General features: G+C 33.5%; 1 protein-coding gene across 1 annotated transcript in view; it reads right to left on the bottom strand.

Annotated features, from left to right (window-relative positions):
• Positions 1-1,070: 1,070 nt before the first annotated feature.
• LOC118746952 (dendritic arbor reduction protein 1-like) overlaps positions 1,071-11,642 on the bottom strand; it is a 101,031-nt gene continuing 90,459 nt past the window's right edge. Inside the window, exon 8 of the mRNA XM_036480946.1 lies at positions 1,071-1,490. Within this exon, the coding sequence (XP_036336839.1) occupies positions 1,303-1,490 (188 nt within the window). The 3' untranslated portion in view covers positions 1,071-1,302. The remainder of the gene's footprint in view (positions 1,491-11,642) is intronic.

Genomic DNA, 11,642 nt, shown 5'->3' with positions numbered 1-11,642 from the left:
TTACAATATATGAACAATGATCTAAGTACATAGGTGAATGTTTTACAGTTACTATAATTGATATATATATATATGTATGTATTAGTTAATAGCTAGGAGAAAATTACAATATTCTTTGTTTTAAAATTACATGTATTTAAGTATATTAATTACTGCTTTTAAGTACATACAATACGCTTAATTACTTCTCTCATGCACCGCTATAAATAAACTAAGGAATGGAATGCACACACAAGTACTTTAGCTTAGAGAAACAGTTTTGGAGCAGATGGCTTAAGTTTTTCTGGTTTACTTTTTTAATAGAATTCTAGTTTTTATTTTCTTATTAAACTTTTACAATTATGAAATTTTTTTAGCTTAAGGTATATTTAAATGTAGTATATTAAATACATTTTTTAAGGATGCTTTAAGGACTTTTTGTGTTCACTAATATCTCGGCTTAGTTCACAGCTTTACGCTCGGTTAGTAACTTTTGCAAAGTGTTTACGTATTAAACTAGTTAAAATAAAATTAAGATTTTGTTTATGAATGAAAGTATTTTGTTTGTTGCGGCGAAACAAAAAAAAAAAAATAAACTAATTTAAAAAAAAAACTTAAAAACTCGTACAATAACAAATAACAATTACTCACTGGTTCAGTAGGTACACATACAAGCTTAACACATAAAATTTAACTAAAAGTAAAAAGGAATTAAATGTTGATATGCTTTGATTTCACCCCCAAATAGGCGATTGCATACAAAAATACGCTGCTTACATATGGCCTAGTATGCATGTATGTATGTATGTCTAAAATTTTTTCTATGAACAGCTTAAACTTTATAAGGCTTGCGTAAGGCTTAGAATTTTTTTTTGTTTTAAATTTCTTTAAGCTGAAAAATGTTTTTTCTAATATTTATGTTTCAATTGAGGCATTGGCGGCGGTGTTGGTTTTAATTGATTGCGTTTATCATTTCAATTAAATATATTTTATGTAATATTTTATTTTTTTTTAATATTTAGTTATGCTAGTTTAAGCAAATTTTTATTATTAATAACAACTAAAGTCCTTTGGATTTGTTTGTGCTCGTTCTTCTTTTCTGTTTTTTGTTTTGTTTTGTGTTTTAAATTTATTCACTTTTTTATATCTTCTTCCACTAGCTGCATTTTGTGCGCTTAATTGCTAATAGTTGCTTGTTGCTAGGTTTTCTTTTGTGCTGCTTGCTGTCTTTTCACTTGCTTGCTTTGCTATTTTCCCATCAGCTCAATTTTGACTTCCTTATTATGTTTTTTTTTTTGCTTTCAATTTTCTTTAGGCATACTTCTACTTGTTTTTGGGCAAATGTCGTTTCATGTGCAATGCCAAGTGATCGGAGCGCGCAAAACTTCGCTCGCAGACAACGCATTTGAAGGGTTTGGCACCGGTGTGTTTGCGATAGTGACGCGTCAGTTCATCGGAGCGCGCAAAACGCCATTCACACTCGGGCCATTGGCAGGTGTAGGGTTTCTCGCCTGAAATAAGAATAATGAAAGAAGTTATTAATTAGTGTTAAGAATAAATTTTGTATAATAAGAAAAACATATAAGGAATTTGGTTTATAGTACAGATTCAAGTTCAAGATTTTAATTTAGTTTTAAAACAGGTGGCAACTCTTTTTAAAAACCAAAGAAAGTTCTACATGATCATACTAAAGATGTCTAAACATCCTTGCGTTTGACAATTTAAGCTTGTGTTTATTTAATTAAATTTGAATTTGCAAACGCGTGGGAACCCTCTTCAAAACATTTTCATACTAGAACCTTATTTAACTATATACATATTCAAAGTGCCATTTTCCTTAACTCAAGTAAAATTAAATTTTTTAAATAGGTGGCAACCCCATACTTGTGGCCAGAAATTAAGTATTTTCAAAACCATTTCCGTTTATACCCATATTGTAATAATTAATTTAATTTAATTGACTCTAAATTTTAAACAGGTGGCTACGCTTGTAAAGGACTAAATTAATATTCTTAATTTTAAAGCTAAAGGTTTCTTAAAAATATTTCGTTTGACACCCATATGTTAATTTTTCAGATAGCTTGCGAATAATTAATTTAAATTTCAATTTCCAGACGGGTGACAACCCTTTTAAAAATATTTTCAAACTACAACGTTGTAAGATTCCTGACATCAATTTGTAATATAATTTTCAAACAAATAATTCCTTTAATTTAAGTTGAGTTTGATTTTTTAAACAGGTGGCAGCTCTTCTACATGTGTATGGAATTGATTTTATACTTATATCTCCAATACAAAGTTCCGATACTCTATCACAAATATTTCCTGAGATAAATATGCAAGATGAAAAATTCCTTTTGTATGGTAGGTGCTACGCCCCCTTGTCTAATCGAGATTAAATCTACCCTTTACTTTAAGCTGGCCTAAATGACCTCAGTGTACAAAATTTCCTGATGATCGGTTGTATAGTTGAAGCGCGAAGGCATAACAAACAAACAAACTCACTTTGGGATTTTTAAATTAAGTAAAGTAATAAAGTAAGGATAACAGATTTTGTGTCAACTTTTTCATTTGTGTTAAAGCTACCAATGAAGAAAATCGTTGTTAAATATTTAAAATAGCTTTGAGTGGTCAAATGAAAACGTGCGAGGATTTTTTTCGAACGAAATATGAACAAGAAAGAATCAAAATTGATAAGATATGTTGAAAACAACAAAATACCAAATAAATATTCCACCAAAATATTAATTCACTATTATGTAAATACTTAATGATTTCGTGAGGAATGCACTTTTTAGTGTAGTCCACATTTGTAAGCAATTTTCAAAGAATGTTTCGAGAATGCTCAAAGGCTCATAATCAGCAAATACCAGCGTACATAAATCACGCGGTGCACCAAATTTCCATTAAACCAAAAAGTTCTAAAGCTGCCGACAGAATTTGCAATGCCGCATTTCCATAAATTTTTTGGTAACGAAAAACAAAACAAAAAAAAAATGTTACAAAATATGACTGCTACAAATTGTCAATCTACAACTGCCGCCTCCACCGAAAACGCGCAGTGACACTTAGCATTCGAGTGTGTCGCAAAGTACATGCATGTACATATGAAACCACATTAAGTATGTATGTATGTATGGGGCGTTCCATACCAAAACGGACGGAGTTCACACTTCATGTGTTTGATTTATTTCAAATTTTTAGAGTTGATGCATAAACATAAGTAATAAATAAATATGAAATTTGTGCTTGATTAATACATTTTTAAAAACTTTACACCACAAAAAAATAAAAACAAAACGATTTAAAAGTTTTCCAAATATCTCGAGAACGGGCCAAGGCAAAAATACGAAAAAAAATCACACGTACACTTATCAAAATTCTCTGTGAGAAGAAATATGTAAACATTTTTTTTTCTTGAAAAATTTTTCAAACATAATTTATACAAAAAAATAGTTTTTGAAAATATGCCATCTCAAAAAAAAAATTTAAAAAAATCACAATGTTCTCTGAGTATTGCCTACTATTTAAGTATAGTATTACGGGGGTGCGCTCTACAATAATTTGAGTTATGATTTTTTTTTTACACCGAAGCTGAGTAAAATGAGTACATTAGAAATTTACAAATTTTTTTATTTTTTTTTTTGGAATTTTTTTGAGTATGCAGTTTTGTAGCCTATAAATTCTTCTTCTTCTTCTTATTTGGCGCTGTAACCGCCTAAGCGATTTTGGCCGAGTCCAAAACAGCACGCCAGTCATTTCTCTTCTGTGTTAACTGACGCCAATTGAAAATGCCAAGTGAAGCCAAGTCCTTCTCCACCTGGTCTTTCCAACGCAGAGGAGGCCTTCCTCTTCCTCTGTTCCCAGCATCGCGGCCCGCGTTGAATATTTTCAGAGCAGGAGCGTTTCTGTCCATCCGAACGACATGGGCAAGCCAGCGGAGCCGCTGAATTTTAATTCGCTGCACTATGTCTATATCGTTGTAAAGCTCATACAGCTCATCGTTAGATCGTCTGCGATATTCGCCATCACCAACGCGTAAAGGTCCGTAAATCTTTCGCAGAATCTTTCTCTCGAAAACTCCAAGAGCCGCCTCATCAGATGCTTTCATTGTCCATGCTTCCGCGCCATACACCAGCACAGGCATGATGAGTGACTTATAGAGTGTGATCTTTGTACGACGAGAGAGGACTTTACTTCTCAATTGCCTACTCAGCCCAAAGTAGCACTTGTTGGCAAGAGTGATTCTCCGTTGGATTTCAAGGCTGACATTATTATTGGTGTTAATGCTGGTTCCCAAATAAACGAAGTCGTCTACTTTTTCAAACTTGTAACTGTCAACAGTGACGTGGGTGCCAAGACGCGTATGCTCTGACTGTTTGTGTGCTGACAGGAGATACTTCGTTTTGTCCTCGTTCACCACCAGACCCATTCGCTTTGCTTCTCTATCCAATCCCGCGAAGGCAGAACAGACGCAGCCCTTGTTTTTACCGATAATATCGATGTCGTCGGCATACGCCAGCAATTGTACGCTCTTATAAAGTATTGTGCCTGAGCGGTTCAGTTCTGCGGCTCTTATTATCTTCTCCAACATAAGATTAAAGAAATCACACGAAAGGGGGTCCCCTTGTCTGAAACCTCGTTTGGTATCAAACGGCTCGGAGAGGTCCTTCCCTATTCTGACCTATAAATTCTAGTATAACAAAATTCAAGTTTTAAGCGATTGCAAAAAAAATCTAAAAAAAATTTAAAAAATTTGTAAATTTGTAATGTACTCATTTTACTCAGCTTCGGTGTAAAAAAAAATTCATGACTCAAATTATTGTAGAGTGCACCCTATAATACTACACTTAAATATTACGCAATACTCAGAGCTGACATTGTGATTTTTTTCAATTTTTTTTAAGATGGCATATTTCCAAAAACTAACTTTTTGTATCAAAAAATTTGTATGTGAAAAATTTGCCAAGAAATTTTTTTGTTAAATATTTCTTCTCATAGAAAATTTTTTCCTTGCCCCGTTCTCGAGATATTAGGAAACTATTAAAACGTTTTGTTTTTGTTTCCGTACTGTAAAATTTTTAAAAATGTATTATTCAAACTCAAATTTCAGTGAACTCCGTCCGTTTTGGTTTGGAACGCCCCGTATACATGTGTGTCTGATGACATATTTATGTATGTACGTGGCCGTGTAAACTACGCGTGCCACAAATGTCCCTTTCCATATGAAATTGCGCTTAAGAATGCACGTACTTATACATATGTACATATGTAGTAAGTGTAGATATATTTGATTGCGAACACATATGCAACTTCTTGATTGCCAGCGATTTCGTTTGGCATCGCTGCTGATGGTGATGGCGATGGCGATGACGATGACGATGACGATGACGAAGGCGATGGCCGCATTGGCAGCAGTCACACCGACTGACAACAATTCTTGCCAGAAATTTATGATTTTTCAGTTATTTACCTGCGTACAATTGTCATAATTTAACATTGTTCATGCAACAGCACTAAACAATACGAAAAGCAACAACAACAACTGCACTTCGCATTGCGTTACATTGCGGCAATGGGGAATTCAAACATTCAAACATTCGAGCATTCAAGCATTCGAGCACACTCTGCAGCACATTTTTCATTCTTCTCGCCTTTGATGGAGAACTGCCACAAATTACTGGTTGCATGCGAAATGCGTTCGTGGCTGATATGACAGAAATGCCGCCGCCGTTCATTGCGCCTGCATTTATGAGCTGACAAAACAAATGACTGAACAATAACCAACAATTGTTGTTGACTGTAAGAAAATTATTAGAATTGCAGTAGTAGTTACTGTCGAAAATTGCCATTACCAGGCGGCCGAACAGTTAGACAGCTTGTCAGTCAAATGGCACAATCAGCTATTTATGAGGCGAGCGAAAGATGAATGACAAGCGGGTGAGGGAAGGAAAGCGAAGCGAAGCGTTGAAGTGGAGAGGGCAGCACAAGTCTGCCATCAACACTTGCACTGGCGTATACAAAAACAGACACCAAAAAAATAAAAAAAAATAAAAAAATTAAAAAATATGAGAATGCAAAAAAATAAAAGATCATATTTCGTTTTGTTTTTGCGTGCATTCCAGATTGCAAGAATGCTTCACGACACGATTCGCCGTTTAATTATTTGTTTGAAATTCTTGAAATTGCCAACAAATTGAAATGCTAATCACCGACAAGCAATTACGCAAAGAGTTCCACAAGCGTTGCTTGTCTGCGTCTTCAGTGATCTTGCAGACTCGCTGGTGCTTCCGCAAGCACAGTGTAGCATTTTTATAAAAGTAAGTACATAATTAGAATTCTAAAAGTATGAAATGGAGAGCAATTCCAAAGTTGATCAGATTCAGAAATATTTACATGGCAGCGATTGCGATTCTGATTTTATATTTAGAATAAGGAATAAGCCGCATACCACAAGGTATCTCTCTGACTGCTTTGTTTTCAGTATGGAGGAAAATTCGGTTTAGTAAAATATGTACATATAACTGCTTTAGTTGGGCTGATACTCGGTTTCTTTTATTGCTCTCCCGATGTGATATCAGCTGTTAAAGTTGACGTATCTACAACAAATTTACATATTTTTTCTTTCGTAGTTAGAATTCTTGTAGTTCGAATAGAAATATTTCTTCGAGTAATAAAGTTATTAAAAAAAAAGAATGAAACCCTATTAAGCTGGCATTTCAGGGTTCATTTTATATATATATAAGGAAAATTTGAAAGTTAGGGGGGGAGGTCCAGCACCCCTCTGCCCCTACCGGGCTACGCTTATGTATGTAACAAAGATGTCTTTTGCTTCCGTTTTAAACTTTTTGTTGGGAAAATGGGCCGCAAACCGCTTGCTTATATTCAAAAATCGGACCGGTTCCAAAGAAGCCAAGCTGAGGAATTATCAGGAAAATAACCTAGGCTTAATGCTTAATGCCACTTACACAGCTGCTCAGAAAAGAGTCCAAGTGGATTTAGCTGTTACTTTGAGAACGAACGCGCATAAACTTAGAAAAGTAGTTAAAAATGGATGCAATGAAAAATTCCCCAGTTTTGTGGTGAAAAGGAAAAAAATGATTAAATTCGGTCGCCATTTTGAATTTAAAAAATCTGACATCATATTCGAAATCACCTCCGTCTTTCAATTTAATGAAAAGTTCCACTAACATTAATATTAGATTCTTTAAATATCAATTTTAGTGAAGAAAAAGTGTTTCATTAGGCTAAATAATTTTTTCCACTATGTAATTGTTAATTTGAGTGCAATATTTTTTTATTTTACTATCATTATTGTATAGTGAGGCTGATATATTGAAGTTCACTACTAAACATCAAAAATAGTAGTGAACAATGTTGCACTATCACTAGCTACTAGTGCAAACTGAAAATTGTATGCACTACCCCCAACTCTGATTTTTTTTATTCGTTTTTTGAATCAGTAATTTCTTCGAAATTTCAAAGTCCTTTTGCAAATAGTATTTGCATTAGAGAGAAAAAGTAACAACGCCTTTTCACCCTATTTCATACCCAGCTTTGCAGGTATATTGACTTTGTTGTGTGTAAAATGGACTGCCGCACGATTTTATCAGCGAAACTTGAAACGTCAAACTTACTTAAAATTTCTTAAAATTCTATAGTTTCAGGCAACAATTTAAACAATGAAAATGATGTTCAATCTCGTGCGCAAATTTGTAAATTTTCGCTAAATGAATTTGGTATTTTTGACCACCAACGCTGAATGTGATGATGCGAGAAAATTACGCTTTTGCCATTATTTGTGCGACAATTACACGAAACACACACGATATCTTGCTCAACACCTCCGCAAGCGATGCACGCTGTGGCCAAAAGCACAGATACCACCAAGTGAAGTGCAGCGTGATATTTGAGGACCAAAAAAAAATAATAAAAACTGACTGCATTCAACGTTTGGTAGTCGCTAAAGCAATAGTCATATTACTTACGCGCTCACCTCAACGCTGCCACAATTGCCTACGCCTAAGAAAATCCGCATAATTATGTGTTTATTTGCGGCACGACATGTGCAACATTGTATGACTTTCAATACTTATTCTATGTTTATGGGCAATTAAAGCTTTCAAGTGTACATGTGTGTGTGTGTGTGTGTTTGTATGGTGCATAGATTTTATGCTTCTTTCATTTGCTTGCGTATTAACGCCTGTTGAAGCGCTTTAATTAAATTTGCGAAATCGACATTTTAATAACCAAAAGTAAGCATAAATCTATCAACACTACAACTGCAATACAATTGCCACATGCATACATATGCACACACTGCCATACATTCAGGCTATATTTGTTTAGTTATTCGCCGTGCAAATGCACATGTATTTCGGTTAATTCTAATTTATTTGGCGTCAGAACTAGAACGCTTAAATATCGCATGCAACAATGCACCTACAAACGTACAGCTATTTTTTTTTTTTTGTCTCATAAAATGCCACCAGGCAATTGACAGTTGTGTTGCAGCAACAATTTAGCATTTGCAATGCAAACTCTTACTTGCTTACTGCCCGACGTGCCAACTACCCACCGTTCATTCTGCGTTCTTCGCTACTATGTACACGTATATCTACGCTTAAGTCTGTCCACTCTTAGACTTTTGCTGTATTCTATTCTAAACTCACTGCACTGCAAATCTTTTCATCCGCCTGCCTGTTGGTCTGTGGCACACGACATTTTTATGTCGACATTTGTGTTTCATTTCTGTTCAACAGTAGGTGAATTGTATGTACAAATCTATGTCTGTATGTATGTAGGTACATATGTTTTGTATGTACCAACATTTTGTGATTGTTTCGCTATGGCGGAATATGACTAATATGATTAATGTTGGCATTAGAATTAGAAGCTGTCATGCCAATAACGACATTTTACACAACTTTTGATTGATTTGCGTTAACTTTATGAAATGTGCCATACTAGCATACAGACATTTGGTTTGTATGTATCTGGTAACGTGCATACATACATATGTTAATACTAAAGACTTAAGCGACAAACTTTTGCGCTGCTGTTGTGTGGATTTGTGTTTACAGTTTTAAAAACTGTAAATAAATGTTTGGTTTTTATTTTTATTTTGAATTTTCATGTTGAACTTTATTGGCTGCTGGTTGACAAGACGAATTGATTTTGAATTAGATTACGAAAGGCGTGTGAGTGATGGATTTACAATTGGACACCTTGCAAAAGTGAGTGGATTTGCGCGAATGCAAAGTAGAGCAGTATGTCGTGAAGAATATTTAACGGTTAAAAAGAATTTAAAATAAAATAGAAAAAAGTTATGCATATAATTCTATTGGAATTTGTGTTTTTATAACTTGTGCATGCGTCCCTTAAGGGTTTATTGAAAGCAAATAACTCACTAAAATACACATTTTTCTAACTATTTAGTAATTTTCAATTGTTGGTACAAATCTTAGTGATATTTGTCTACCTTTTTGGCGGAGTTCGTGAGTATTTTTGGCGTTATTGGCATTGCTCAAACGCAAGCGTTGGATATGCGAAATCCACGATGAACATAAATTCTGACATTTCACGCACTGGAAAAATTGGTTTTTATTGATATTTATAGAACTAAATACTTAAAGCATTGACCGTTAAATGTATTTGTGAGCTTTGACATTTGAAAATAAACAATTTTTGTGTTCAAATCTAATTGCCGAAGAAATGAACCTAGTTTTGGATATATTTTTATACCCGTATTGGCTTTTGTTTAAGTTTAAAAGGTTCATAGAAATTTGAAGCGGTATTCTGCAAGACACTGATATTGAAATATGAAGCACATATCGAGCTCTAACCGCCAGAATAACGTAAGCGACATTTTGTTTACAAAATTTTCTTTTTTAATGTATAAATATTCCAAAAGCATCTAGAAGCATTTCTGCATCGAAAACAAAATTTTGAAAAAAATATCGCTTACCAATTTTTGGCGGTTAGCGCTCGATATCAAATGGGGAAGTAAAAATACAAAATTCAATTATGCTTTTGGTTGTGGCTGTATCCGACAGAGATGCGAAGACTCATTTTTTCATTTTTAACCAGCTTCAAGAAAAGGAGGATGTTATCAATTCGTCGGAATATTTTTTTTATATATGTTATCGCATAACTTTGCATCACGTTAACCGATTTCTAAAATATTTTAGTTTTTTTTTTAGGAAAGACGGTTCCAGATTAATTTGGCTTAGATTCGATCACTGCATCATGAAAAATTAACGTTACTCTTAAATTTTTGTATGAAAATTAAAGTCGTTTTAATTTTTTGCTTAAAAATTACTTGTAACCAAAATTTTTAATTTTCGAAAATCAATTTTCGACCAACAAATGCTATCTGTTATTGGAAAACCTTTGAAAACTTATATTGTGCAAATACTCTACAGTACTCATGTAATTTCGCCGACTTGTTCTTCCTACTCCTCCATTTCCTCTTTCTCTTTTTCTCACCTTCCTCCTCACCTTCTTCTTCTCTGTCCTTTGGTTCTCATTTGGTGACAAACGGATGGCTTTGGGCCGTGATCAAAAACTTCGCTAGTTCAAGGACTTAGAAAATGCAAAGCTATGATTACAGCACACATTAATGAAATCGTGTTGCGTTTATAATAGAAATGTTTTCTATTTATTTTGAATAAATCAACAATATACCGAAAACAGAATTTTTTATTTTCAAAAGTACAACCTATTACATATGTTAATCATTTCTGGTATTATTTAGATAGACATTTTTATTTTTTGAGGGATTCAAAAGAAGCATAGTTTCGTATTGAATGTCTCGCTAGATCTGAAAATTTCTGAAAAATGTCAATAAATAAAGAATAATAGACGAAAACTTACAACAAAGGTCTCGAAAGAATTAAAAAACGATAATTTATGCGAAATGATTGGAAGAAAATAATATAAAAAAAAACTTTTTAATATACAACGCTTTTATAAATGGACTAAAAAGTAGAAAATAATACTTCTCAGTCCCATAGAATTTGTTTTGATAACTTTTGATTTTGAAATTTTAGCAAAAGTCATTATAAACAATCTATGAAATTGAAAATGAAAAACGTGGAGCGCATGCAATACAAAGCATTCGATTTAATTGACAATAGTCAAACTACATAACGTAGACCTAAAATTTCTACAGCGAAAGTAGAACTTTGAAATCGATTTTAAGCGGTCGTTATTCATATACCCACATACATACATTCATATATTACTTTTCATATCAATTCCAGTGTATTACATGCGCCCCACGCTTTTCATTTTCGATTTCATAGATTGTTTATAATGACTTTTGCTAAAATTTCAAAATCAAAAGTTATCAAAACAAATTCTATGGGACTGAGAAGTATTATTTTCTACTTTTTAGTCCATTTATAAAAGCGTTGTATATTAAAAAGTTTTTTTTTATATTATTTATTTTCTACTTTTTAGTCCTGTCTGAATAAAATTTTGCAATAGATATTAAAATAATTCAACGATATTAATAGAAAGGTGCACACACATGCATTTACATAGTATGTACATACAAACAAGCACCAATTAATTTTATTTAAAGAAATGGCGTGTCGTCTATTTCCGCCGATATGCGTGTATAAACTCTCCTCAAAGTCTAGCCAAAAAGCCAGCAACTC

Source organism: Rhagoletis pomonella, unplaced genomic scaffold (genome assembly GCF_013731165.1).
Source record: "Rhagoletis pomonella isolate Grant_MI unplaced genomic scaffold, Rhpom_1.0 Rhpom_scaffold_00011, whole genome shotgun sequence".
Lineage (NCBI taxonomy): Eukaryota > Metazoa > Arthropoda > Insecta > Diptera > Tephritidae > Rhagoletis > Rhagoletis pomonella.
Note: the sequence above shows the minus strand (reverse complement) of the source record. Positions and strands in the feature narration are given on the sequence as shown.